Source organism: Filicampus tigris, chromosome 8, assembly GCF_054856515.1.
Source record: "Filicampus tigris isolate MCC_2025a chromosome 8, RoL_Ftig_1.0, whole genome shotgun sequence".
Classification (NCBI taxonomy): domain Eukaryota; kingdom Metazoa; phylum Chordata; class Actinopteri; order Syngnathiformes; family Syngnathidae; genus Filicampus; species Filicampus tigris.
Window position 1 is genome coordinate 19,543,463 of NC_141224.1, and position 23,958 is coordinate 19,567,420.

At 39.9% G+C, this 23,958-nt stretch overlaps 1 protein-coding gene across 4 annotated transcripts in view; it reads right to left on the reverse strand.

Moving 5' to 3' along the window:
- The window catches only part of vps13b (vacuolar protein sorting 13 homolog B), a 333,295-nt gene that overhangs the window by 165,839 nt on the left and 143,498 nt on the right, over positions 1 to 23,958 (reverse strand). For all 4 annotated transcript variants that reach the window (XM_086037277.1, XM_086037279.1, XM_086037278.1 and 1 more), the window contains 4 exons: positions 22,162 to 22,295; positions 10,558 to 10,792; positions 8,949 to 9,166; positions 3,571 to 3,774 (listed from right to left, as the gene is read on the reverse strand). In XM_086037277.1, coding sequence (XP_085893403.1) covers positions 3,571 to 3,774; positions 8,949 to 9,166; positions 10,558 to 10,792; positions 22,162 to 22,295 — 791 coding nt within the window. The remainder of the gene's footprint in view (positions 1 to 3,570; positions 3,775 to 8,948; positions 9,167 to 10,557; positions 10,793 to 22,161; positions 22,296 to 23,958) is intronic.

The window sequence follows — 23,958 nt, forward strand, 5'->3', positions numbered from 1 at the left end:
CTTGAAAGTAAGCAAAATGATTTTGAAATGTAGTTGACATTTAACTGGAAATCAGTGGAAGAGCTTTAGAGATGTGGTGATGTGATGGAAGGAGGGGGGTTCTTTTTATGACTCAGCTAAATTCTGAACCAGTTAGAATTTATGAAGGGATTTGTGAGCAAGACCAAAGTGATGAAAACTCAATAATTGTCGACATGACAGTGAACATTTTTACTGCGGATGGGAAATATGCAGACTTTGTGATATCATCTATATGAGCTTGAAATGATAGATTGCTGTCAAGGATTACACCCACTCTCTTAACCTGGACAGAAGAAAAATGGGTTTAAAAAAGAATGCACTGAATCACAATTTGAGTTCAGTGAGATAGTCTGGAGATAAGAGGATTTGCTGGAGAGGTAGGACAAGGTGTCAACCGCATAGCAGTGAAAGTGGATGTATTTGCGAAAGATTTTGAAGATGGTAATGAAGATATGTGACGAAGAGGAGGGGTCACCCATGTTGAGTGGGGGAGGCTGGGAGTCGAATGGTTTAAATTGAATGAACTGAGTGAGGCCAGAAAGGTAGGATTTAATCCAGTTTAAGGGGATGTGGGAGATGCCAGTGGAGATTAGTCTATTGAAGCGGATGGTGTAGTATTTGGTGTAAAAGGCCACACACAGATCAACGATAAGAAGGATGCTGAGATGTCTGAATCAGTCCTGTGAAGGGGGCAAAAAAAAGACTGGGATGACTCAAACTGGTTGTTATAGGTGAAGTGAAAAAAAAAGAATCATGGGATGAAAAAAGTGAACAAATTGAGATGATAGCAGGAGAGAACGAAAGCATTAATGGAAAAGGATTTTGGATTCTGTGCATTATTGACATTAACTTCATGACCTCAGAATGTAACTTGCTGCATCTCCACAAAGCTAAATGAGCAAATTTGGCAACTTGATCACTTCATGGCATGCTAGTGTGTTGTGTTAGGTGGGTGGAGGGCAGCGCTTTGCTGTTGGCAGAATAAGATGTGGGGTGGGTGTGGCGGGCTGGGGGTTTTGCACCATGAGTGACTTTGTGAAATGGAAGATTACTGTTCTGTGGTCAGGGTTTATTCAAAGTCTGCGGAAAAATGAAACAATAAATGGAAAATATGACCCTTAAGTTTATGACAGAATATTAAGAAAAGTGATTTCTTCTACAGTTAGTAATTAATCAATTTGAGAAACTATATTTAAAAATGGATAAAGATACAAGTCCAATTGAAAAATAATCTTTTCATGAAGGACAGTATAAAATTGTCATTTATTGAATGACTTCATTGGTAATGGGTGAAAAAAAAAAGGGAGTAGGAGGAGGTCATGGGGTGTGCTTCTTGGGGAGAGTGTGCTGCCACTACTGCTGAGACTTATCAAAACAGCTCCTACATTCTTGCTTAATCATCAACCTTCCACAGGACTAAACACTTCTACCAATGTTTGTACTTAAGTAAACAGTTACAAGTGGGTTGTCAGGGGACTCTAAGGCTGTGTTACAGACACACACACAAAGCCCTTCCCTGACTAAACTGTTGCTTTGCCACTGGTTCCACAAATGATGCAAGGATAAACAAATGTTGATGGCTGTAAAATTAACGCAGAAACAGATGCAGATAGGCATATGGTATGCAAATACCATGAATACTGACTCACTTTATTGCCTCTCAAATGTCAAAACGTTGTTTCTATGATCCCGGAGGGCCACGCATTTCTGACAGGTCCAATGTGGTCAAAGAGTAGTCATTAACATGACTGGCTGGTTGCCACATCTTAACAACACAAACACTCATCTAGACAATCATTTTTAATGGAGCTGCCTTTTTCACCTCTCACAAAACTCACACGATGCACCAGGGATGAAATGGTTTACGGGTTTACCGATAAACTGTGAAGCAATTTCAGGCAGTTACTATTACTGTTGCTTTTCACATGTCAAAATACACATAAAAAATAAACCTTGGTGTAAAGCTTGTGGGAAATGTATCTGTGATCTGTTTTGTTTGTATTTATTTTATTGCTATTGTGATAATAATGACATCTAATGATTATTGGCCACCAGAATTCCGATATGAAATTTTATTACCATGCACACATTTTCCTTCGGCCAGGGCGCAAACGATGCTCATTGCTGCCACCATTACTATTTCGGTAAAAACTGTGATAGTCATTTATTACCACCAAATCAGTACACATATATGCTGGATTGATATTGAAAGGACATTTTCTAGCTGTAATCAGTTGGAAAATATTCGTGTTCATACTTTTATATGCTCGTTTTTGCTCCTGTTTACACTCGGTTGTCAGTCGTTGTTAGCTAACTTGTAGAGTGTGTAGCCGTTAGCAACCTGCTAATAGAAGCAATATAGACCGGAAATGTGGTATATAAAACAACTTGTAAACGTCTATATATGTTGGTTTATTTACATTTGAATAGTAGAAGCACTCGGACGCTTGTTATAAGTGTGATTGTTTTCTTTCTCTCATTTATTAGATACTATTCATGTGTGTACAAGTATGCACATCTAGACCTAAACCTGACTTCAACCTGATTTAGATGCTGTGGAAACATCACGGTAGCTATTCACACCAGACATCCCAGGAATATTGATGAAGTGAAAGAAAATTCTTCACAAGAATGCTCATCTGATTGGCAACTACAGGAAATACATACTTTTTCCCCATCCAGTGCTGTGACCATACATCGTGTTTAAAAACATGAGAAAATAGAATTGCTTGTGCGGTGTTAGTTTAAGAAAACTGTATCCATCTATTGTGCCGGTCAACCAGTTTCAGAGTGTACCCTGTGTACTGCCCAAAGGCAGCTGGGACAGGTTCCAGTACGACCACGATCCTCGTGAGGATAAGCAGCTCAAATAATGGATGGATGGATGGATGGAGCTATTGTGACTTAGATGAAGACATTTCACATTTTTCTTCCAATTTATGCAGAAATCCAGTTAAGGGTTCACATACTTTTTCTTTCAACTCAATATTACCCAAAAACCTGCTCCATTGTAAATCAGATCTTTATCTGGAACCCAACCACAACCATTCAAAACGAAAAAACTGAGTGGTTAAATGACAAATCAACAGCATAAATATGAAAATACCCCATTCTTAAATATCATGTGCAAATGAATCACGCATAGCATGGTTGCAATTTGGCAGGAAGTATTCACAGTGAAAGTGAAAAAAAAAGAGGCCAAAATATTGAGACAATGTGACAAAGAGACAGCAAGAACTATAGTGATTTCCTTAAAATTCCTCACCATACATAATGCCTTAACAATTCAGCTTCATTTCTCCAAGAAAATAAAATAACAAGACAGCCTTGAAAATGTAGACTTTTGTTTGTGAAAAACTTAACTGAGTTTTTTTTTTTAACTTAAATTAATTTTACATTCTTCTCATCATTGTTGGGAGCAACACATATGCAAGACAAATTAGGTCCTTACAATAACTAATTGTGGGACAAAGTTGCAAGTTGACAGGTGCATTTCTAACATCTTAACAGAGTATCAACACTTATTAACACTTGAACTGTAAAACAAACCTCAGTAGGGGATCCCACATCAGCAGATGGGCTATAGGTGCTCGTATCAGGCAGAGCTGTACCAGCACTGCTGTGCACTGAAGAGGATGGAGCAGCACCAGCGGGGGGGTCTGGGATACTGGCAGACTGACGTAGGATGCCATGCTTGTGCAGACGAGCCCATGTAGACGTCCAGCTGAGAAGGAGCTTGTACAACAGCTGCACCTGAAAGTGACCAAATCCGTAAGAAAAAAAACAACAACAACCTGAAAACAGGTTTCGAAATAACATGAATCAAATATGTAAACCCTTGCTCTTTGATGTGATCATGACTGAGCCTCACTGCGAATAGCGGAAAATTACGAGTAACGTACAACACTTCAAAAGTTTTTTTTAGAATTGCCTATATTAGTAGTTTAAACTACAGGTGTCAAAATTCGGGCCCAGGGGCGAAATCCGGCCCACCAACAGTCATTTTATGTGGCCCACGAAAGTAAATTATGTGCATTGACTTCAACTTTTTGGCTAAAAGAACAAATGTGATATTTGAACAAACATTTTTTATTGGCCTCTGATTTCTAAATGAGTTTACAGGGGTTCACAGTCATAACAGCCCCCCAAAGGAAACCATAACAACGATGTGGCCCGCAACAAAAGTGAGACTCCTGGTTTAAACCGTAAATACACCATGAACTCTGATTGCAGAATTTTCAGGGTGTTACATATAAGAGCACAAAAATATGCAGAGAGCTGTGAATAGACGAGGGAGTTTTTCAGATGATAGCTGATATTTTGTTTAATAGCAAACCGCAAATAAGTGGGGGTTTACTGTAATTCCCACTGTGTGGTTAAAAAAATGACATGGTTTGAGTAGAATGCTGATTAATACATGTTTTTTACTGTTGCCTTGGCATACCTGTCAACCCCTCGGTGTACTGAGTCTTACGAAAGTTGTAATTTGCCCTTACATACAGTATCTGTATACAGTATAATCTTACACGATACACATTATTCTCGAAGGGCCGCTTGGTGCATAAAATTCCCAGCATCTTCGCAAGTAAAAGTTGACAATGACAACAAAGCTGGATATGCATTCAGTAAACGCTGACCACTGTTTTAGTTGAATGAATTAAAAGCCAATCCTTCGAACCATACAGCACATCTTAGCATTTGAAAGCAGATTTGAATGCGTTTTGGCCACAATTTCACTCCAACAGCTGCTTTAGGGAGTTCTCGTGTAGTTGAGGTCATTACCACTGATTTGGCTTGACAGTTTGGTAGTTGCGTGACACTAAATCTTACTCCAGCTTGAAGAGACAGAGTAAAGAGATGAGTAGCCAGAGATGGACCACAATCCATTCCCATACTTCCTTGAACTTGAGCATTGATTGATTTTGTCTGACTTGAAACTCTGTTGAAAAAAAGTGTTTATTTTGAATGTGCACTCATTTGAAAGGCACCGCATGCTAACACATGTGCCTTACTATTCAGATTTTGTTCTTTATCTATAACAACAAAAATCCCAAAGAATTATCCACAGAGGAAACTTCTGTTGTCTCATCAATTTCCCCTTAAAAAGAACTCACCACAGTAAGGAAAAACTGAAGGCTTGGCGTCAAAGTGTTCAGAGCAATTTATCATGTGCTCACTCGAGGCCCTAACTTTTAACAACAACAAAGCCAAAAACATGAGTGGAAAACATGACAGGGGAAAGCAGGGGGACGTGATGTGATGCTTTCGGCTATTCATGCATTCAGCTAAGACGTATTTAGACAAGAGGGAGTTCTAAGAAAGCGACACTCTTTCACCATGAGCTCAGTTGTGGATTTCAAATGTTTCGCTTCCGAAGCCAACCAAACCCCTCTAAAACTTCACCCTATCCCGACTACCGCTGATCGTTCGAAAGTAGAAGGTGCACAGATATACTGTATGAGAACACGCAAAACAACTTTAAACAACTCCAAACACAATTTTATTTTTCTCAGCTGCTCATTCGCCCACACATGCAAGCCTGTTAGCACATACATTAGAGGGAATTCTTTCTATAAATAAATGGAAATCAGCGCAATTCATTACAGCTGGGTTATTTCAAACATGTCTAGGAAGACCTACTAACGTTAGTCCAGCAGCCATGAAGGGACAGAGCCAACAGCTGTCAGCCATACCCAAGCAAGTGGACTGTGCCTCAGGCAGCAGAGACTTTACACCAGGCACCATTCACGGAGTCGGAGGCCAGTAAATCAAACTGAACATAAGACCTCCAGAATAGAGAGTGACTGCCATGGTCAATAAATTACCACTGTTCGGAGCAAAGTCTTGACTCTAATCTCTAGCGCTACCATGAACATTTGACCATTTACCTATATCCAATTCACATATTGTACATATCATGTCTTCATATTTTATTCAGTCATCTCAACACTTTCGCTATCATGAAGAAGAAGATGAAAATGAAGAAGATGAAGATGAAGAAGAAGATGATGACTATAATGATGATGATGATGATGATAATGAAGAAGAAGAAGATACCCAAGGAGTAGCTCGGGGTATCGGTGTCTTGCTCAACGACCCCACAGTGTCCAGGGGATGTTGGGTGTGGATGGTCTTGAAGTGGTCTATGATGCAAAGTGACGGTTCTGTGGTCTGCAGTACTTGCACCCTACCTCCACAACCCTGACTGACTCGCGAAAGGATTTCATATCCTTCTTTTTCTTACACTTGAAGGAAAAACGTAGTGCACCACTCTTTGTTCAAAGCTAGGGAAGTTACCAAACCACTAAGATTTGATTTGAGGGTTTGTGGCCCGATTAAATACACGCAGTTCATCTGCCGTGTCATGCTTTTGTTTGTTTTTTTTGTTTTTTTTGTTTTTTTTTGGGGGGGGGGGGGGGGGGGGGGTCAACACGGGAGGGGAGTAATTCAAAGTTCTTTTACGTGACTCGGGAGCAATATAGTTTGCTTTTGGTGCAGTAACCGACACAATTTTCATGTTTTCACCCACTGTACTTTTGGAAACATAAGTGCTAAATCGCTAAATCCCATTAACATGTCGACGCTGGCAGATGTAAACAATGCGTCATTGGCTTGAAGCGATGTTGTGATTACACTCTGTGTGTTTTCCTTAAAATATCTCGGCACAGCTGACGGGGCTCATAATTCCCCTGCCTGGTTAGTTACATGTCAGACTGTTAAATGGTATCGGTGTGTTAGTATCAGAGCATTTCCCCTCCCACTGTCTCCAATCATGCTACACATACACTAACAGAAGAGACGTTGAGATGTTTTTTTTTATTTTTATTTTGATATTATATTTTTTACAATTAGTTATTATTTATCATTATAAGAATAACATTGCAAGCCACATTTAAAGAAGTTATAATATTCACAAAGCTTAAAATTGTGAATGGGCCTGTCATGAGCAATTTTTCAGGGACGATATATTTTAACAGAAACTATCACGATAAACAATAGTACTGTTATTGTTTTTATTGTTTTTTGTTTTTTAATGCTACTGATTTAGTGATGATATTAGAGTAAAAATAATTCAAGTACATCCTTTTGAAGTGCATTTAAGTACATTTGTGACTAAACTGAGAGAAGACAAGTTCATTATTTCAGTACAGTATTCATACTTTTTAAAATATTTTTGTTTGCTGTTTACCCATGAGATTTTGCAATGAAAACTTGGTACCTTGTCAGAACAATGGTTGTTTTCCATCTGATTTAATCTTAGTACTGTATTGATTAAATAAAAGCCGCTGGACTCTCTGTCAATTCTAGCATTAGCAAATGGATACCTGCCAGTCACCAATCCCTTTAATTACTTGGTGGGCATAATGAATGCTCACACAACCAATACTGCATAAACAAGCCATGAAATACTACAAAAATGGCCCCATAGAAGCTACTTGTTAGTCAATGCACCGCTAGAATTAACCCATTAAGGATGGGAGTGCATAACCGTCTTTCTATCCTTAAAGCCTGGAGCGAGCGCTGTTGTATCTTTCTACCCTTAAAGCCTGGAGAGTATATATGTCATTTTCTTTTTTTTATCCAATTTTTGTTCTCTCAACCAATGAAATGCATCAGAATATACACGTGACAGTGTCCTGAGCCCGCAGAGGATGTTCTGGAATTCTTTCGAGTCATAATGGCGAACGCCATCGATCGCGGGAGCTTTGAAATGAGTAACGGCAGTGATATAGACGATGCGCTTGTGGACTTTGAACCAGTAGAACCAGTCAATTGTGATAAATGGTTAAGATATATGTTTGTAAACAATGACAATATCAACCTCGTTGTAACAATATAGAGAATGGTAATTACCACTCGATTTCTAAAATTAAAAATTGTGCTTCTCTTACACTGACACTTTATTTTTACATCTTCGATTGAAGCCGTAAAGAGGAATAAACTCGGGCCTGTGTGCAAGCCACATGTCTAAGGTCTCAAAATCTTTTGGAATTATGTTTCTGCCTGCTACAGGGGCTGAGATATTAATTATATTGTACGTGTTGAATTTCTGGGAAAACTTCAGGTTTTCAAGGGTAATTCCAAAGACGACCTTAGGTTTTGGTGAGCTGTTGAGCCAGGCGCTTTAGGCTTTAATGGATTAATGCTACATTATTAGTGGTTAGCGCTACTATACATTGCTATGGCTCAGAGAGTTGCATGTACCTGTGAACCAACGGGACAGTCACATGCAAACAAACTCTTACGTGTTTATGTGGCGTGAGTGCCATCTCGCACAGCGCCAAGGAGGCTGACAGAAGAGGCAACGAAGCTGCGCGAGTGAATGTTGATGACATATGTAACCAAACTCGCATGTAAATGACCCAAAAATCTATCATGTCCATTTTTTCTCATCGAGGACAAATAGATATAGTAATTATCGTGACAGGGCCACTTGTGAATTTCAAATTGGCAATATCCAAACTTTTAAAGGCCTTTTGGTCAACTCATGCACTTCATCCAGGTGTTAGCAGTTGCTTATTGCAGCATCCGTACAGGGCAGCTCCGTAGAGGGATCAGAGCTGTCTGTAATCCAAGGGCTGATGTCAGTGGTACATGCACAGCAGCATTGAATGGATTAATACTCTGGTTGTGGTTTTCTTTGACAATGAAACTTCTTGATTATGTGTAACGTGACATGCACACATCATCCGTGCAGTCCTCCGACCTCTTTCCTGTCTTTTTCTCTCTCCGTCTTTTCAAGCGTCCGTAAATAGCAATGCATGAATTGTTCAGTGAACTGTAAACACTCTCATCCCTAGTCAGGGGGAAGACTTGTCTTCTTTTCTTCTTCTTCAGTTAAAATGTAAATATTCAATGAAAAAAAAAAAAGATAAAACAAGAGGTGTCACCAGCTACGTCTGGCATTTGTGAGATTTCTGACTTGCCTGAGGGTTGGAGCACTTGACTTGGATGGGCTGCAGATCAACATGGAGGCAGACAACAAAAGAGTGCCTTCCTTCTGAACTGTTTGGTGACTTATGTGATGTGACAGCCAGCGTGGATGTACATCCCATTGGTTTGAGGAGGCTCAGGCTGCGCTGCTGCCCCAGCAGAGTGTACACACTAAACTGGCTCAGGTTAATTGTCCATGGGAAAGCATCACCTGGTGGGTGCATGAATCAAAGAAAGCAGGAAAACATGAACATTTGGCCACAGTAATATTGTAGATAAACAGATTAACTGTGTTTTGTAAAAAAAAAACTGTATCACAACTTATCACTGCTACGTCATTGGGCCTTGTAGTAGTGACACTTTGCATAACCATACACACTTCTGTTGTAACTATTACTGCTTAAGATTTGTGAATTGACTTAACGGTATTTGTTGCAAAAACAGTCCTCCAATCAGTCATATTTGTTGACATTTATCTGCCTTAACAGATACAGTCATTTTTCATCATCTTGATGTACTTTTAATCTTCTCCTCATTGCAGTGTTAAAGTTGAGAGAATTGTTGATGTACATGGATGCAGTATATTTTTAAGGGTACACCGATGCTGTGAATGATTTGTTACACTTTGAAATTACATTTCAGTGTTTGGGAATGCTTGTTTCAAAGTTACGAACTTAACTTTTCTGTGATTTGTGTCTAAGATTTTTGTATTGCGTTTTTTTGTTTTGTTTTGTTTTGTTTTTTTGCTGGAGTAGTAGAGCAACACCAAGTACTGGTGACAAACTCCTCGTATGTAACCTATTTGGCCAATAAAGATTATTCTAATTATGCTCATTTGGTGGATTACTGTACAACTGGATTACTGCAGTCTGTACCAGGAAATAAAAAGCAAACATTTTATGCACTTGTGTGAATTTCAAAGCACACACTTGTAATGAACCTACGGCTGAGATACTCTGTTACATTCAATGGAAAAGGAGGGTTGACACATTCTTATGGGTAGGAATATATTGCCATCCTTTCACCAGCAATTTTGCCAGCACTACTGATGTCACTGTTTTTGTTGTCATTTTTTTCTCCTAGATTTTTGTTTGAATCTGTATGCCCAATTCTGATGTCACTGCAGAGTTAAGAAAAAAGTGAGGTGCCCCCAACTTTTGTTATTCTAAGAAAAAAAAACACTGCTGGACTGTCAGGGCTTATGTCAACTTTGCCAGGTGTGCAGACCACATGTCCAAGAATCTATCTCTATCTCTCAAAGCTGGTCTACTTAAGTTTGTTTGTCTTTTGTCATGGTAAATGAGTAGTATTCGGTCAAAGGTTTGCTTAGTGATGAAAAGTCCATAATGATGATGAATTCCCATGTTGGATCTCAAAGCTATTATTAGCTCCACACATTGAAATTATTCATTAAAATCAATTCCTAATCATATCAAACCACTAGGTGTATTCAGACTCTCAAACGCTCTCTCTTAATATGTATAGTTGTTATACGTAAAGTATGTTATGAGTAAGTATGTTATGAATTAAAGTAAAAGCATATTTGATATACTCGAATGCTTTCAAAAAATGCATTTCATTGCATACATTGTGAAAACTTACCTTCTTCTAGGATGGGCTTGGAGACCTCAAAAGGGAGCTCCTGCACCGGTTCCATGTACTTGTGCCCAGCACTCAGGACACTGATCTGGGGCAGGCAGACCACAAGGGTTCCTGGCATAGATGCTTGGTTGTGGTACCAGCTACGGACCGTACCAGGTATGTCGCCAAAGATGATTGTGCTTGGGGATGGAAGGCTTTCATTGGGCAGGAACACACAACATGACTGCAGCTCCAACTGGAGAGAGAACACAGTGGCCCACACGGCTCATAATAATCAGGTCAGTAAAACTCATTCAACATGTACAGCTGCACTCAGATAAATGAAAAACATTACCGATAGCAATAGCATACAATATAATACCTGGGGGATATTGTAATTAGAATGTTTTTGAAAGGGATGAACCAGGTGTAGTTTACAAAGAACTTTCAAGCCATTTCAAGCCAATTGTACTTTCATCTAGATTTGTGTTACACATGTTGAGAGAGGGAGATGAAATTAACAGAGTAGATAGAGTTGGAGCTTGGACAATTAGACAGATGCTGAAAATGAGAACATGCAGCTACTGACAAACTTGCGAGATGGGCTGTGGCAAAGAATAAAAAGGAAAAGGGGGAAGTAAAGAGGAAATATCGTTCAACAAATCAAATTGGAATAACCGAAATGCAAGTTAGTGTCTTGCCAATGCTTTGATTCATTCAAGCTTCAAGACTGTGGAGATTCCCCGACCAAATCAAATGTATCTCATAGCAATTGCAAAAGGCAACAAAGTGAATCAAGACAAACGCTGCAAAGAAGCATGATGAAAATAAAATGATTAACGCAGTTTAGGCCTCTGTAGTAATTGTTTCAAGTACAGTTGTTTGGCATCAAACATGTCACTATGCAAAATGCATATTACATTAGGATGTCACCATGTAAATACTCCGCATTTCTTATCCAGCAACCCATATGAAATTTAAGGAGAGTATAGGCTAAAATGTCAACTGAACAGTCATGAACCTAATTTTGGAAGCCCCCAAAGCTGACTGGCTATCATTCATCCTGTTTCCCAAGCTACTGTTAACAACAGGTCACTGTGGTTTACCTCAGAAAACTCCATGAATCCACTGTGGTCTCATGTTTGACTTGTGTCTCACTCATAAGCACAGTGAAGGAAACATGCACTTTCCAACAAAACCTGAAAGACCTGACAGAGCTGACAGAACCAACGAGAGAAATAGGCTGAGGTCAGAATATTGCAAATAAATCATTAAATTGAGTATGGCCAAACTACTGACAACATCCCTTTCCCCTGACTGACTATGTCCATCTTACTCCGTTGTCCATCTCAAATGTGCATCTGTCCTTTGGTCAAGGTCAAAGCTTGGCATATAGATCTCTCTCCAGGACCAGGCATTGATTCCAGATGGAAAGTTCATGTGGACATGTTGTGAGCAAAGGCTGAAGATAAAATCATAGAGGGGACAGGAGGTAGGGAAAAGGAACATTTTTGAATCCAGTGTTTGTGTTAAGGGTAATCATGCAGTTGCATGCACAGTGAAAGTACAACAAGGAAGGCGGCTTGCACTTAGCACAGTGAGCGGAGAATAGGTGTGTGGGCTTTGTGTCTCAACTTAAGGTACAACAGTTCAGTTGAGGTTGTGTAGGGTCAAGTATGGTATTCCCCACAATTATGTTTAATAGCTCGGTAACAAACCAATAAACAAAAGAATGGAATAAGTTATCCTGTATTATTATTATGCCTCTTTAGTATGAGCTGATGGGCATGTCAGGTTTGTCTATGTTTTTGTGAGAGGGAAAGCATGCACGATGTCAGGACAGGAAACTAAGGATGCCAGGATGACCGACGGTTTGTTCCATCAGATGCTGAGGGCGTGAGGCCCACAGCTGCCACATGAAACTAGACTCAAGAGCCACTCACAAATTGGTGTTTTATCCATAATAGAATAGTGGAAAATGAATAATCATTTCAGGGCAAACCCATGGAACGACAGGATTTCCAAGTAATGCTAAAGGAACATTCTAAAATTAGAAATGGGCACAAAAAAGCTGAAAGCCAAGAGTGTAACTGCTGAGTGGAATATCTGTTACACAACGCTGTCCTCGGTGGTTCAGGGTAATATGGAAATAAAACTGCATAAATTATAGATACATTGCCTCTGGAAATGACTCAGGTACACAATAAGCAATTTTGATTCTAGTCTTCTGTTAGTAAGTGGTAAAAAGTACATATCATTAAAAAGCTGCTGTTGTGAAGCAAATGGAATATGATGATGGTACATATACCCCATGACATAATGTCAAAGTGAAATTCAATCAAGCAAATAGTTAGCCGGGATTTTTTTCAGTAACTAATATGTCTAATGACAGATTGATTCAAGAAAAAAACAAAGGGACAGTGTCTGTGTCTGTAAGTGTGAACTTGTGTCTGGTACTGCCAAAACTTTTAAAAACTGACAGAAACACTTACATTTTGATCAGGAACTCTATATTAAGTAAGCTTTAAACCGATCAACTCCATATGAAGTCACACGTGCCAGAGCTTAACTGCAAAAACATTACTACAGAGGACACAGACTTACTTTAATTTCCTGAAGACTTAAACTCTAAACCCAGACTTCTAATAAATAATAAAATACATCAAAATCATTTACTTTTGTCCTAAGAAAGGTACCCAGAGACACAGTCCCACAAACAATCAAAGCACAATGACTTACCAGCACACCAGTTGGCCATATATCGGTAATATAAAATATGCAGTGTTAGATATCATAACATGTACCTGAAATAAACTACACTACAGTGTGGCGCTAATTCAAATTAGTAACTGTTAAGTAAAATAGTTTTCTGCGGCAGGCGTGTAATGGCAATCCACTTGAGAAATGTGCACTTTCAACAGAGGTATAAGATCACACTTAGAAAGGTTGTCATCGCTAGTACAGAGACAACGTACAGTGTACAGCAAGGGTGCTCAATCCCGGTCCTCAAGAGCCCCTATACAGCCTGTTTTCCATCTCTCCCTGCCTGCAACACACCTGAGGACCGGAATTGAGCACCCCTGGTGTACAGTATACAGCAATTTTTTTCAAAAAGTGTTCCCACGTTTTGAAAAAGCACAATGTTTTCCTAAACACATACAGTTGACAGAGTTAGTGATCAAGATCAAACTGTTTTACAACACAGAGGCTTCTTAATAGAAGAATGTAAGTGCTACACTGGTCTGTCCGCAATCCAGACCTGTCTCCTCTTGAAAATGTGAGGCGCATTATGAAACACAACGTGAAAGCAATTCGGGACATCCAGATCCCATTTATTTGCACCCCAGGCCGAGTCACTTGACTTTGATCATCTGCTAATACTGATTCCTTTTTTTTTATTATCATCACTGTTGCGGTTCATCCATGAGGAATCATTGTTTTGTGATCTTGAATACGATTGCTTTTTAAACCGGGTCATGGAGTGAAAGAATGGGAAAATGCTGATCTTGTTTTTTCTGCATGTTCAAAACCTATGCATCTTTGCTGAAACGAAGGCACAGTAGTCCCAGTGTTGGTGTGACCACAATGCTGCTAACAACAATACAACAATTGTGGATTACCATAACAGGTGTTCTTTACCTTAGCGGGGATATGGGCTTTCATTCCAAAGCAGTAGTTCTACCTTATCATACACACAAATGTATTTCCATTTTGGGGGAATTCATCATCTTGTACGGATATGCTTTTTTTCAAGCATTACATTGTATAATATAAAACTTAGCTATTGCGGTTACATTACCTGAGCAATGTTTTGTCGCTTTGTGACCTCTACAGATAATGAAGATTTCAAATCCCGATCTTTCCCAGTTGATACCCATCCATTGAAAAATAACTGAATATCAAATATTCAAGTTAAACAATTCACACTGGTGCTCACAGAAATTTGTTCAACTCCTGACTGCTCCAAAACGTTAGAATGCATGTCACTTTTGAGTGACAGCCTGCAGGCTATTTCAGAGGTGACTATCGCGTATCCTAGGACTTATACCCTGATCCCGTCATTTTAGGCCTTCAAATGAAGCAGGACCTTCTACCACTTTGATCTGTAATCACTCAGCCGCTAACTCAATCTGGACTGTGGAACACAGCACCAGCATCTGCTGGTCTGTAATGAATAAATACAACTGAAAAGGAGACATGTGAACAAAACATTTAGAAGCATGTCCACTTGTTGGGTTAATTAATGTTAATTAAATTGCATTACCCCCCCTCTTTTAGTATTCTCCCTCCCTATACCCTAAAGCCTGGCATCACATCAGAGCTTGAAACTTTTTTGCAGCAAGTTTTGCTCACTTTTATTTCTAATGGTTTCTTTACTCCATCAGATAGTGTTACAACTCCAGCCACATGTGAACTGCTTCAAAACACTAGTCTCCTATTCCACTTCCACAACCACTACCAGCACCACCTACATAATGTCCCTTACTTCCTCTGTCAATGCTCTGGAGTGAGAGCATATCCTCTGACTCGTGTATCATTTTCGCCTGGAGTCTTTGTGAGGATAGTTATCTGGTTCCAACAGAAGAGAACCCATCAGAAAGGAAGCCACAGCACAAACATACACATTTTCAAAGGATATGGCCATAGGAAGATGATCTACACAACCACAGGAGACATTTGGGGTACGTCACCAAAAATAAGGATTCCCTCTCCACATTGTAAGAAATGTTTTAAAGTGAGACATGACTACAAAAAGTACTACTTGCAATAGCTTATACCTTGTATGTTGTTGCTAGCAAGTTTCGAGCCAGCTTTCTTCTGCTTTTGTTTATTTTTACCACTGTGTAGAGGTACAATAGGACATACAGTATATTAAGCATTAGCATTTACAACCGTTTTCAACAAGAAAGTACTCTTGAATATAAATCACATTATTGAATGATGAATTCAAATATGTATTGGTTTAGCTACCAAACTACCCCGATGAACCACTTTTTAAAAATAATTTACTCTATGTCATAGCCCTGGTACAAAATAAAAGAGTCTGATATTTTACCTGTGGTATCATGATCAGATCGCATGCCTATACTGCTTTCAAATAACAGCAGAGTAGGAAAAAGTATAGAAGGCAAAATGTCTCCTTGGACAGACGCAGTGTCCACATAGAGAAAGAGAAAAAAGAAATTAAACAGTCACACGTTATCTGACATTGATATCTAATTCTTCCCAAACACTTTTTAATCTCACACATACACACAAAAAAGGCAATTCAGAACCAGAGACACAGTGCTGTAGAAGAGGAAATTAGAAACACCCTCCTTGCATCCCCGGTGAAAACATTTGCAACTCAGGAGGAGAAAAATCTCACTGGGGGGAATCGTCAGTGAACGGAAAAACACATCCCTTTGTTTTTGAAAACCTGAAACCACTCCAAATGTAATCTTCCTGTGCCTGCACCAGACGGGACAGTGTTTCCGAAGTGGCTGGTCGGATGAATAGAAGGTCCGCAGAGCATCCCCCCAAATATCTCTCTGGGCACTCCGCCCACTGTTCACCTTTTGCTCCCCCTTCTTCAGCATAGCCGGCATTTCCAGCTGTATCCAAAAACACATTTGGAATAGTGGTCGTAACAGTGTAAATAGTGTCTTCCAGAAATGTAGATGATTAATGTGTGTATCTAAAGATGAAACTGTGCAGATGTGCATTGCGGTCTGTGGATGTATACACATTGCGTTTGTTGCCACCTCAATAAACTGCTGTGCTTCCAAAGTACTGTGAGAAAAGCATGTAGGCATGATGCCCTTTGACAAGCGATAGGCTAGCTCTCAGCCGCATGCCATCACAAGCAATAAGCGTGTGGCCTGGCACAGGAGCACAGCAAGGCAGTCAGCCATCCCTGAAGCCCCACATTCCTCTCTTCTAACAGTGCTTACAGAAGCTGACAAGCACTGGAGGTCTCCTTGGCTGAGGTGGAAATCTGCAAAAATAAACGCTTTAGGTGACATGAAGGCTTTGTTTGTTTCTGCTGGCCTAGATGTTTGTGTTAGCGCAGTGGGTTAATTGCAACTTTGATCGCTCCGTTTATTGATCCAACAGCGGCCTTAGAGTGCGGCTGGCCTGGCCTGCATCGGCTGATCCCACCCTCTGAGCTCAAACAATCAACTCTCAACCCTTTTTGGCATACTGAGCCAGTACAGATGGGTTCGAAGAGGTGGCCTTGGCCAAATTAGGCCAGACGATGTCCTTAAAACAGGCTCTAATTCCAAAGTAAAAGTTGTGCCAGGACAGGGACTATATTCAGTTGACTGGGTGATACGTTGACTGAAACTTAATTTCGAATGGAGTGCATTGGGGCTGCACAGTGAAAAGTCTGCCCCACAGCTGTAAGGTTCTGGGTTTGAGTCTCAAATTGGGTAGTTTGCATTTCCTCCTGGTGCGTGCATCTGTTTCCTCCAAGTACGCCACATTCCTTTCGGATTCCAGAAAAACGCATGAATGTTAGGTCAAATAAAGACTCTAAATTGTCCATAGGTGTGAATGTGTGTGTGAATGGTTATCTGTATGTGCCCTGCAATTGACTGGTGACCAGTACAGTGTGTATGCCGCCTCTTGCTCAGTCAGCCGGGATAAGCTCCAGCTCACTGACCCTAATGAGGACAAGAGGTATTGAAATTGGATGGATGGATGGATGGATGGAGTGAGTTGGGTTGCAGTGCACACTGCTGATTTATGTAGTGCAATGGAAAAAAGCTAGCCAAACTGAATCCTCAGCTGTGTTTGGCAAGGCTTCATCTTCCTACATCCCAAGACAAAGTGTGGATGCATGCCACAAAAGATTCACCACCACATCAGGATTCCAAAAGACATGTTTCAATACTGTTTTTATGCACAGAGATGAATTTGTCTGTACTGTAGTTTTTAAGGACAGTTTTCTTCAAATCAAGCCATGCCATGGATCTCTATGAAGCCTGTTTCAAAGGGTCAATCGAGAATACTGGAAGCACTTCGGCAGGGCATCTTAGAAACAAGATCAAAAGCTTCTCGCATCAATAATGGCTATGATATTACCAGTCTGTCCAAAGGTGTTATTGCTTTATGTGACAGTCTTTTCTTTTCGCAGAATTAAAAAAAAATCTTTATTTTGAGGATGTATGCATAAATACATCTTTTTGGAGGAATGGAAGCATTTATTTGTGCAACCAGATTTATTTTAGATGTAGAGTAATTCTTATTTCATAGAGGAAAACACTATATTTACTTGTAAAATGTATGAGTATTTGCATAATATTTTTATAACATAGCACCTTCCTATCTCGTCGACTTAGTGATACCATATGTTCCGATCCGAAACCTTTGGTCACAAAATGCCGGCCTTTTAGTGATCCCGAGAGCTAAAAAGAAGTTTGTAGGCTCTAGAGCGTTTTCTATTCGGGCACCGATGCTTTGCCCTACCCGCGGATATTAGAAGCACTACCTCAGTAGAAATGTTTAAAACATGACTTAAGACTTATTTGTACGATTCTGCATTTAGTTGAACTGTTTGTTTTGGCTTCTTTACTGCCGCTTCTATTCTTTTTCTGCCCCCTTTTCCCAGGCTTGGGAATTAGGTGATGACGACCGAATTGGATCTTGCTGTTTTGTTATAGTACTATAATGTATGTTCAATGTTGCCCACTCTGCATTCATTGCAGCCTGATCATCCTGGAAGGGGGATTCCCCCATCTGTGGTCCCTTCTCAAGGTTTCTCACTTTTCCCAAGATGTTTTTTTTTAGTTTTTCCTTGCCCTCCTGGGCGGTAAGATCAGGGGATGTCGTGTATATGATCTGGTGCATATGTGAAGCCCTTTGAGACTTTCCTGTGATTAAGGGCTATATAAATAAATTTGACTTGACTTGACATAACATAACAAATCAGGGTGTTTGCAGTCATTGTTACAAATCCATAGTATTTGTAAAATGTAGTTTCATTTGATGCATTGGCAGATGTGGGCTGGTTGCTTTTTTTTTTGCTAATATTTGAACTAATGATTACATATGAGATCATACAGACTAAAAAAAGAACACTACTAGTCCATAAGTACATGATTTTTTAATTATTCAGAGGTACAAAGTGTTAGCTATGTTTGCAAATTCTTCAGAAACTGTTATCTTAGCTAGATTATGAGATGAGGTGTTGAATGGAGGGATGATAAAACAGAGGGAGGGGGCAGAAGATGAAGTAATGTGCCTGCAGAAAATGATCCAGCTGGGGGGTCAAATCCTGTTCATGGAAAGCATCTGGCTCGCTCCATCAGTGCAGCACCAAATGAGCCTCTTCTATAGCTCCCTTACCTTCTTCCTTAAAAGCCAACTCTGTCCATGTTACTCCTTCCTCTCATCCCAACCTCCTTCTCATTTCCATCAGTTTACCTTTGCTGCTTCCGCATTTTTGTCCCTTAAAAAATCCTACTTATTAATAAATAGCAGCTGCAAGGAGCAGTGTTACTTCATTTTTCCATGGCAACAGTCTTTCTGTTTAAGTAGATCCTATTTCAGTTTTGGTAGCAACGTGTTCCTTTGCCAGCATTGGACACATTCATGTGTTAAATAGAAGGAATTATTGCTAAATTCCTGAGATAAAATTGCAGTCCCGATCACAAGCAATTAATATCAGGTGTGGAAACATGGGTGTCCTCTGGGGAAACATGGAAGAGAGGAAGAGATGACAGCACGACAATGGTAAAAGGCAGGTAAGAGAACATTCGGGAAGTACTTAGTGTAAAAGTAAGTGTAAAAAAAGAAAAAAGAGGAAATAAGTCACAATCTGAAATTCTGTATTCACAAGGTCTACACATTTAAAGAAACAAGACTATGTGCGAATAGGAAATGTATTCATAAATTGCTGGAATGCTCAGAAATTCAGAGAGTCACAAATAGTCGAATTGAGGACCACATAACATTGTGAGTTGCATAGGCCTTGAGTAATTCCAGCACTCTCATTGGATGGAATTATGCACTATGGACATGGAAAGTGGGATAAGGCAAAAAGTGTCATCTAATTTATGTAGACAAACTTTTGTGAGAACTCAATGAATGTGTACATGTGAATGTACTGTTTGTATCAGCCACGTCATTAAAAGGTCAGTCCAGGGAGTACGCTGCCTCTCAAACCCAAAAACCTCATTCACAATGCTGATCAAATCTGTCTTTTTTCCTGTTTGTTCTGTATGATGCTACTTACAGACCATTCATCCATCCAAACATCCAGCGCTAATCTGCTCAGGTTTACAGAGAAGCTGAAAAAGTAAAATTTTTTTGCAAAACTTTGGGCATGAGATACAGTACAACCAGCATTTATTCTACTGTGCATTTCATACAGATCCAAATGAAGTGTGTGCATGTTCACACACAACATACCTTCACGCAAACATATAATTTAATGTGTGCTGATGTGTGCCGACGCCTGGTGTACCAAATACAAAACTTGTCAGACGGCCACAGTTGCTCTCACACAATAGGTTGGTTGCCTTTGCCTTTGCCCTCAACAATGAACACCTAAACTGTTAACGCATGCAGAATTTATGCAGAATTAAAAAAAAATACAGCAAGAACCATTAACTTCTCATTGAGTCAATGTCTTGTCAGATTCATTATTTAATAACCATAACAACCAATCACTGCGCACCTATTTTCTGAAGCTGAGCCATGATTGGTCGTTATCTTAGCCCCAATCATCTGTGATGTCATTTTCATTCGACAGAAGTAACAAAATGGACACCCACTTAGATGGCTTGGATTGGTACTTAACTCACAAATGGCATATTAATCAGAGTGTTGTGTTTCGACTAGTGGGCCTACAGAGAACATATTCTTGAAAACAAATGTTTGGGTTGACTTTTGACCCTTTAATAAGAATCAACTATTCTCAGAAGCTGTAGAACATTAGATAATTAAATGGCAACAATCTCAATATCAAAAAGTTGAATACAACTTTCTTCTGGTATAGCATTGTATATTTTTGATAAACGTCTCGTATGTAAAAGATTCAAGAAATGGATTCCGACATGCACATGTGCAGAAGAAGCGTGATACAATATTCTGTGTACATGGCACTGCAAGAAATTGAGTTGTTTACAGTTTGAGATGTCCAAAGCCGAGGGTACCAGCTGTCAGGTTGTCGGTTTGGTTCAGTTCTACCTCTAAGTCAGCAGGGCAGGCTGTTTCCTAATTACTGCTGTAGTGCTCGGTGTGGTCCCAGTTGCACAGCCAAAGGGGACAGAAGAAAGTGGAGGCAATGACGGGCTCGGCAAACTATTAGAAGGTTGAGTTAACTTTTGAGGAAGTACTGTAAACAGCTTAATGGCCTGACATGAGATCTGGGTTCTTGGAACGCACCCCCCCCCCCCCCCACACACACCAATTCGCACACGTCAAGCTCTCTTTCATGTTTGGCATACATCGGTTTGTGTGGTCTCAGCAATGAGAATTGAATGGAATTACTAAAGCCTGTTGGATTTGCATCACTGATTGTTAACATGCATACAATTAAATTGTTTAAACTCACCTAAAAAGCAATGTTCATATTAAAGGTTGACTCACCTATTTACATGTCATTTCTATAAAGTTGCAAAGACACTACTATGAGCCACGTGACAGGATTTCCCCAAAATGAAATTCAAAGTCTGCTTGGAAAGGCCACACTTCAACCTGGGTAAAATGCATCAAGAATTTTGAAAATCTGATGAAGCGTTGTTGTAGACGTGACGCGTATGTTATTTTCTGTAATCAAAACACGTTTTTGTGCTTTGTAGGTGGGAGGGACAAAAAAAACATGACTGAGTTAGAAAAAATAAATTGATCACTATGATAACTGAAGGGAAAGCGCATGTTTTGGTCTGTTTTATTTGCCCAATCACATAGCAATTGCGCACAGAGGACATGCAGAGACACGTCTGCTTGTATAATCTCCCGTTTCTATGATCAACCCTGATCTGAAAATCAGTGATACATGACATTCATATATTAACAGTTGTGATAGGTAGGCATATACTGAAACTGAACACTGCCAGTACTGAAACATATACTGTAGGCTAACAGCTACAATTGATCCTTTAATTTTGTCTCCTACTCGAAGAACCCCTTCTTTGATTAGCTGGCAAGTTTCAGTCAAAAATGTACACCAATAAGATCATATGGGCAAAAATTCCTAGGTGTGCTACTTAAAATTACTGTGATGCTTCAAATTTGCCCTTAAAAAATCTACTTAAATAGCACAAATTAAACATTCACGAGAAGACCAGTGCAGACAGTAGAAGAGCTCATATAATTTAGTCAGAAATTGTTTTTTGAGTGGATCTGTTATGCGGAATTTTCAAAGTACCTGAAATGCAAATTACACGTTTTTTGTTTGTTTGTTTTTTGTAGAAAATTCCACCAAGATGGCAGCTCCTTGTCACATTGCTACTGTTATGGCTTCTATGTAAAAAAATAAAACATAAGACATATTGTCTATTACTGCAAGGCACAACCCGCCAAAACCTGAAGTTTCTTGAAACTGATCTTGCTCATGATTCAATTCATGATGGTAGCAGAAGAATAATTTCTGAAATCTATAAAACCATTCAGAAGAGAGGTGTGATTTGTTACCTGCAGAGTGAGCCGTTTAACAGAATCCCAGGCATGGCCAATGAGCTCCTTCATGCGTTCCTCTGACGTTGACAATGACTCGACTGCTATGGTGTCAGGCATCACCTTCATAGGAATGGAAAGGGGACGGGATTCTGGAAAATATGTGGGAAAGACAAATTATACTGGATTAAAAAAAAAAACCTATTCAGCATCACTAAACTGTATGAAAATCCCTGTAAGGTGAACATAAATATCCATCCATCCATTCTCTGTACTGCTTATCCTCACTAGTGTGGCAGGTGTGCTGGAGCCTATCCCAACTGACTGGGAGAGGCAAGAAACACCCTGAATTGGTCGCCAGACAATAACAGGGTACACACTTTACAGTATGTACAGACAAACAACCATTCACATTCAAATATAAAACAACAGACAATTTAGAGTCTTCAGATAAACTACAATGTAAGTCCCACGCAGGCACAGAGGGGATACGCAAACTCCATATGAGAAGGATGGAGCCTGGATTTTAACCCACAACATCTGAATTGTGAGGCAGATGTGCTAACCACTCTTCCACCATCCAGCTCAAAATACGGTCTTCTAATTTGACACACCACAGAGAAGAGTGTTGTTAGCTACTGTGCTAAATTTAAATTACTAAAAACAAAATCGCAAAGGGTATAAAATGAGGCTTAAAAATAGGGAAAAATCAAGCCATGTTTTGCGCTCTCACATGATGTGGGCATGTACGCTGTATGTGCTGAAACCACGCCCTGCTCACTTGTCAATCAAATACCATTATGCAAACTGGGAAATTTCACGCTACTTCGTCAAGCATCTTTATTATGCCTCCAGATAACTACTGTATATGTTTGAACCACAAAAATATGTCCACTCAAAAGGCTCCAGTGGCTTTAATACATCCCACTGGGTTGACAACGAGGTGCTTTAAAGTGGCCATGCCACCGTGAAGCCCATACTTACTGTATTATTTTAACCTCGCTCTTCCGTTTTCCCCTACGTGGCGTGCACACTCACTGGTGACAATGAGGCACTCTAAAGTAACAACACCAGCCTCATGCTGGCTGTTAAATTGGACTAAGTTGGATTCTGCCCGACAGGGACGACATATACAGTACATTTGCATAATGTCACAGAGATCACAGCATATAGACTGACTGGATGGATGCTGTTAATGATTTTGGAATAAAGATCCATTTAGCTGGACAGTACTGTGTATTTCCTCAACTGAGAATGTGTGCACATATATATATCACACAAACACACACCGCACACACTCACACACACAAAGACAGTAATAGCTAGACATGACACATCCTGGTATGCCTGCTGTGGTCCAGACAAAAGCAGATTGTGCAGACATTCATGCTGAACAGCAGCGACAACCCCTCATATTTCACAGATTGAATCTTAGAACACACCATATGAGTTTAAGGCACAGCCACTGTGGGAAAAATGTGAGTGGAGAAACGAGGGATGAGAAAGGTTAAGTACAGAGGCAGAAACGGAGCCGATGAGAGGGACATAGACAGGCAGAATGCACTTTCTACCAGATTAGCCTGACGTCTGTGCATGTTAAAGCCATCATGGTGTCAGAGATTAACAAGAGTTTTCTCTGAAGACAAATTTAGACATATTCCATGAGTTAGGCCTGCCTTACTCAGCAGCTCTATCCCACATTTGTCATGAAACTGTGGTGATGTCACAGAAACCCCAGCCTCCTCAGATACCGCTCATCTGTACATCAATAAAACAGCCAAACGGATCAGCGTAGCAAAATATGTGAATCACTTG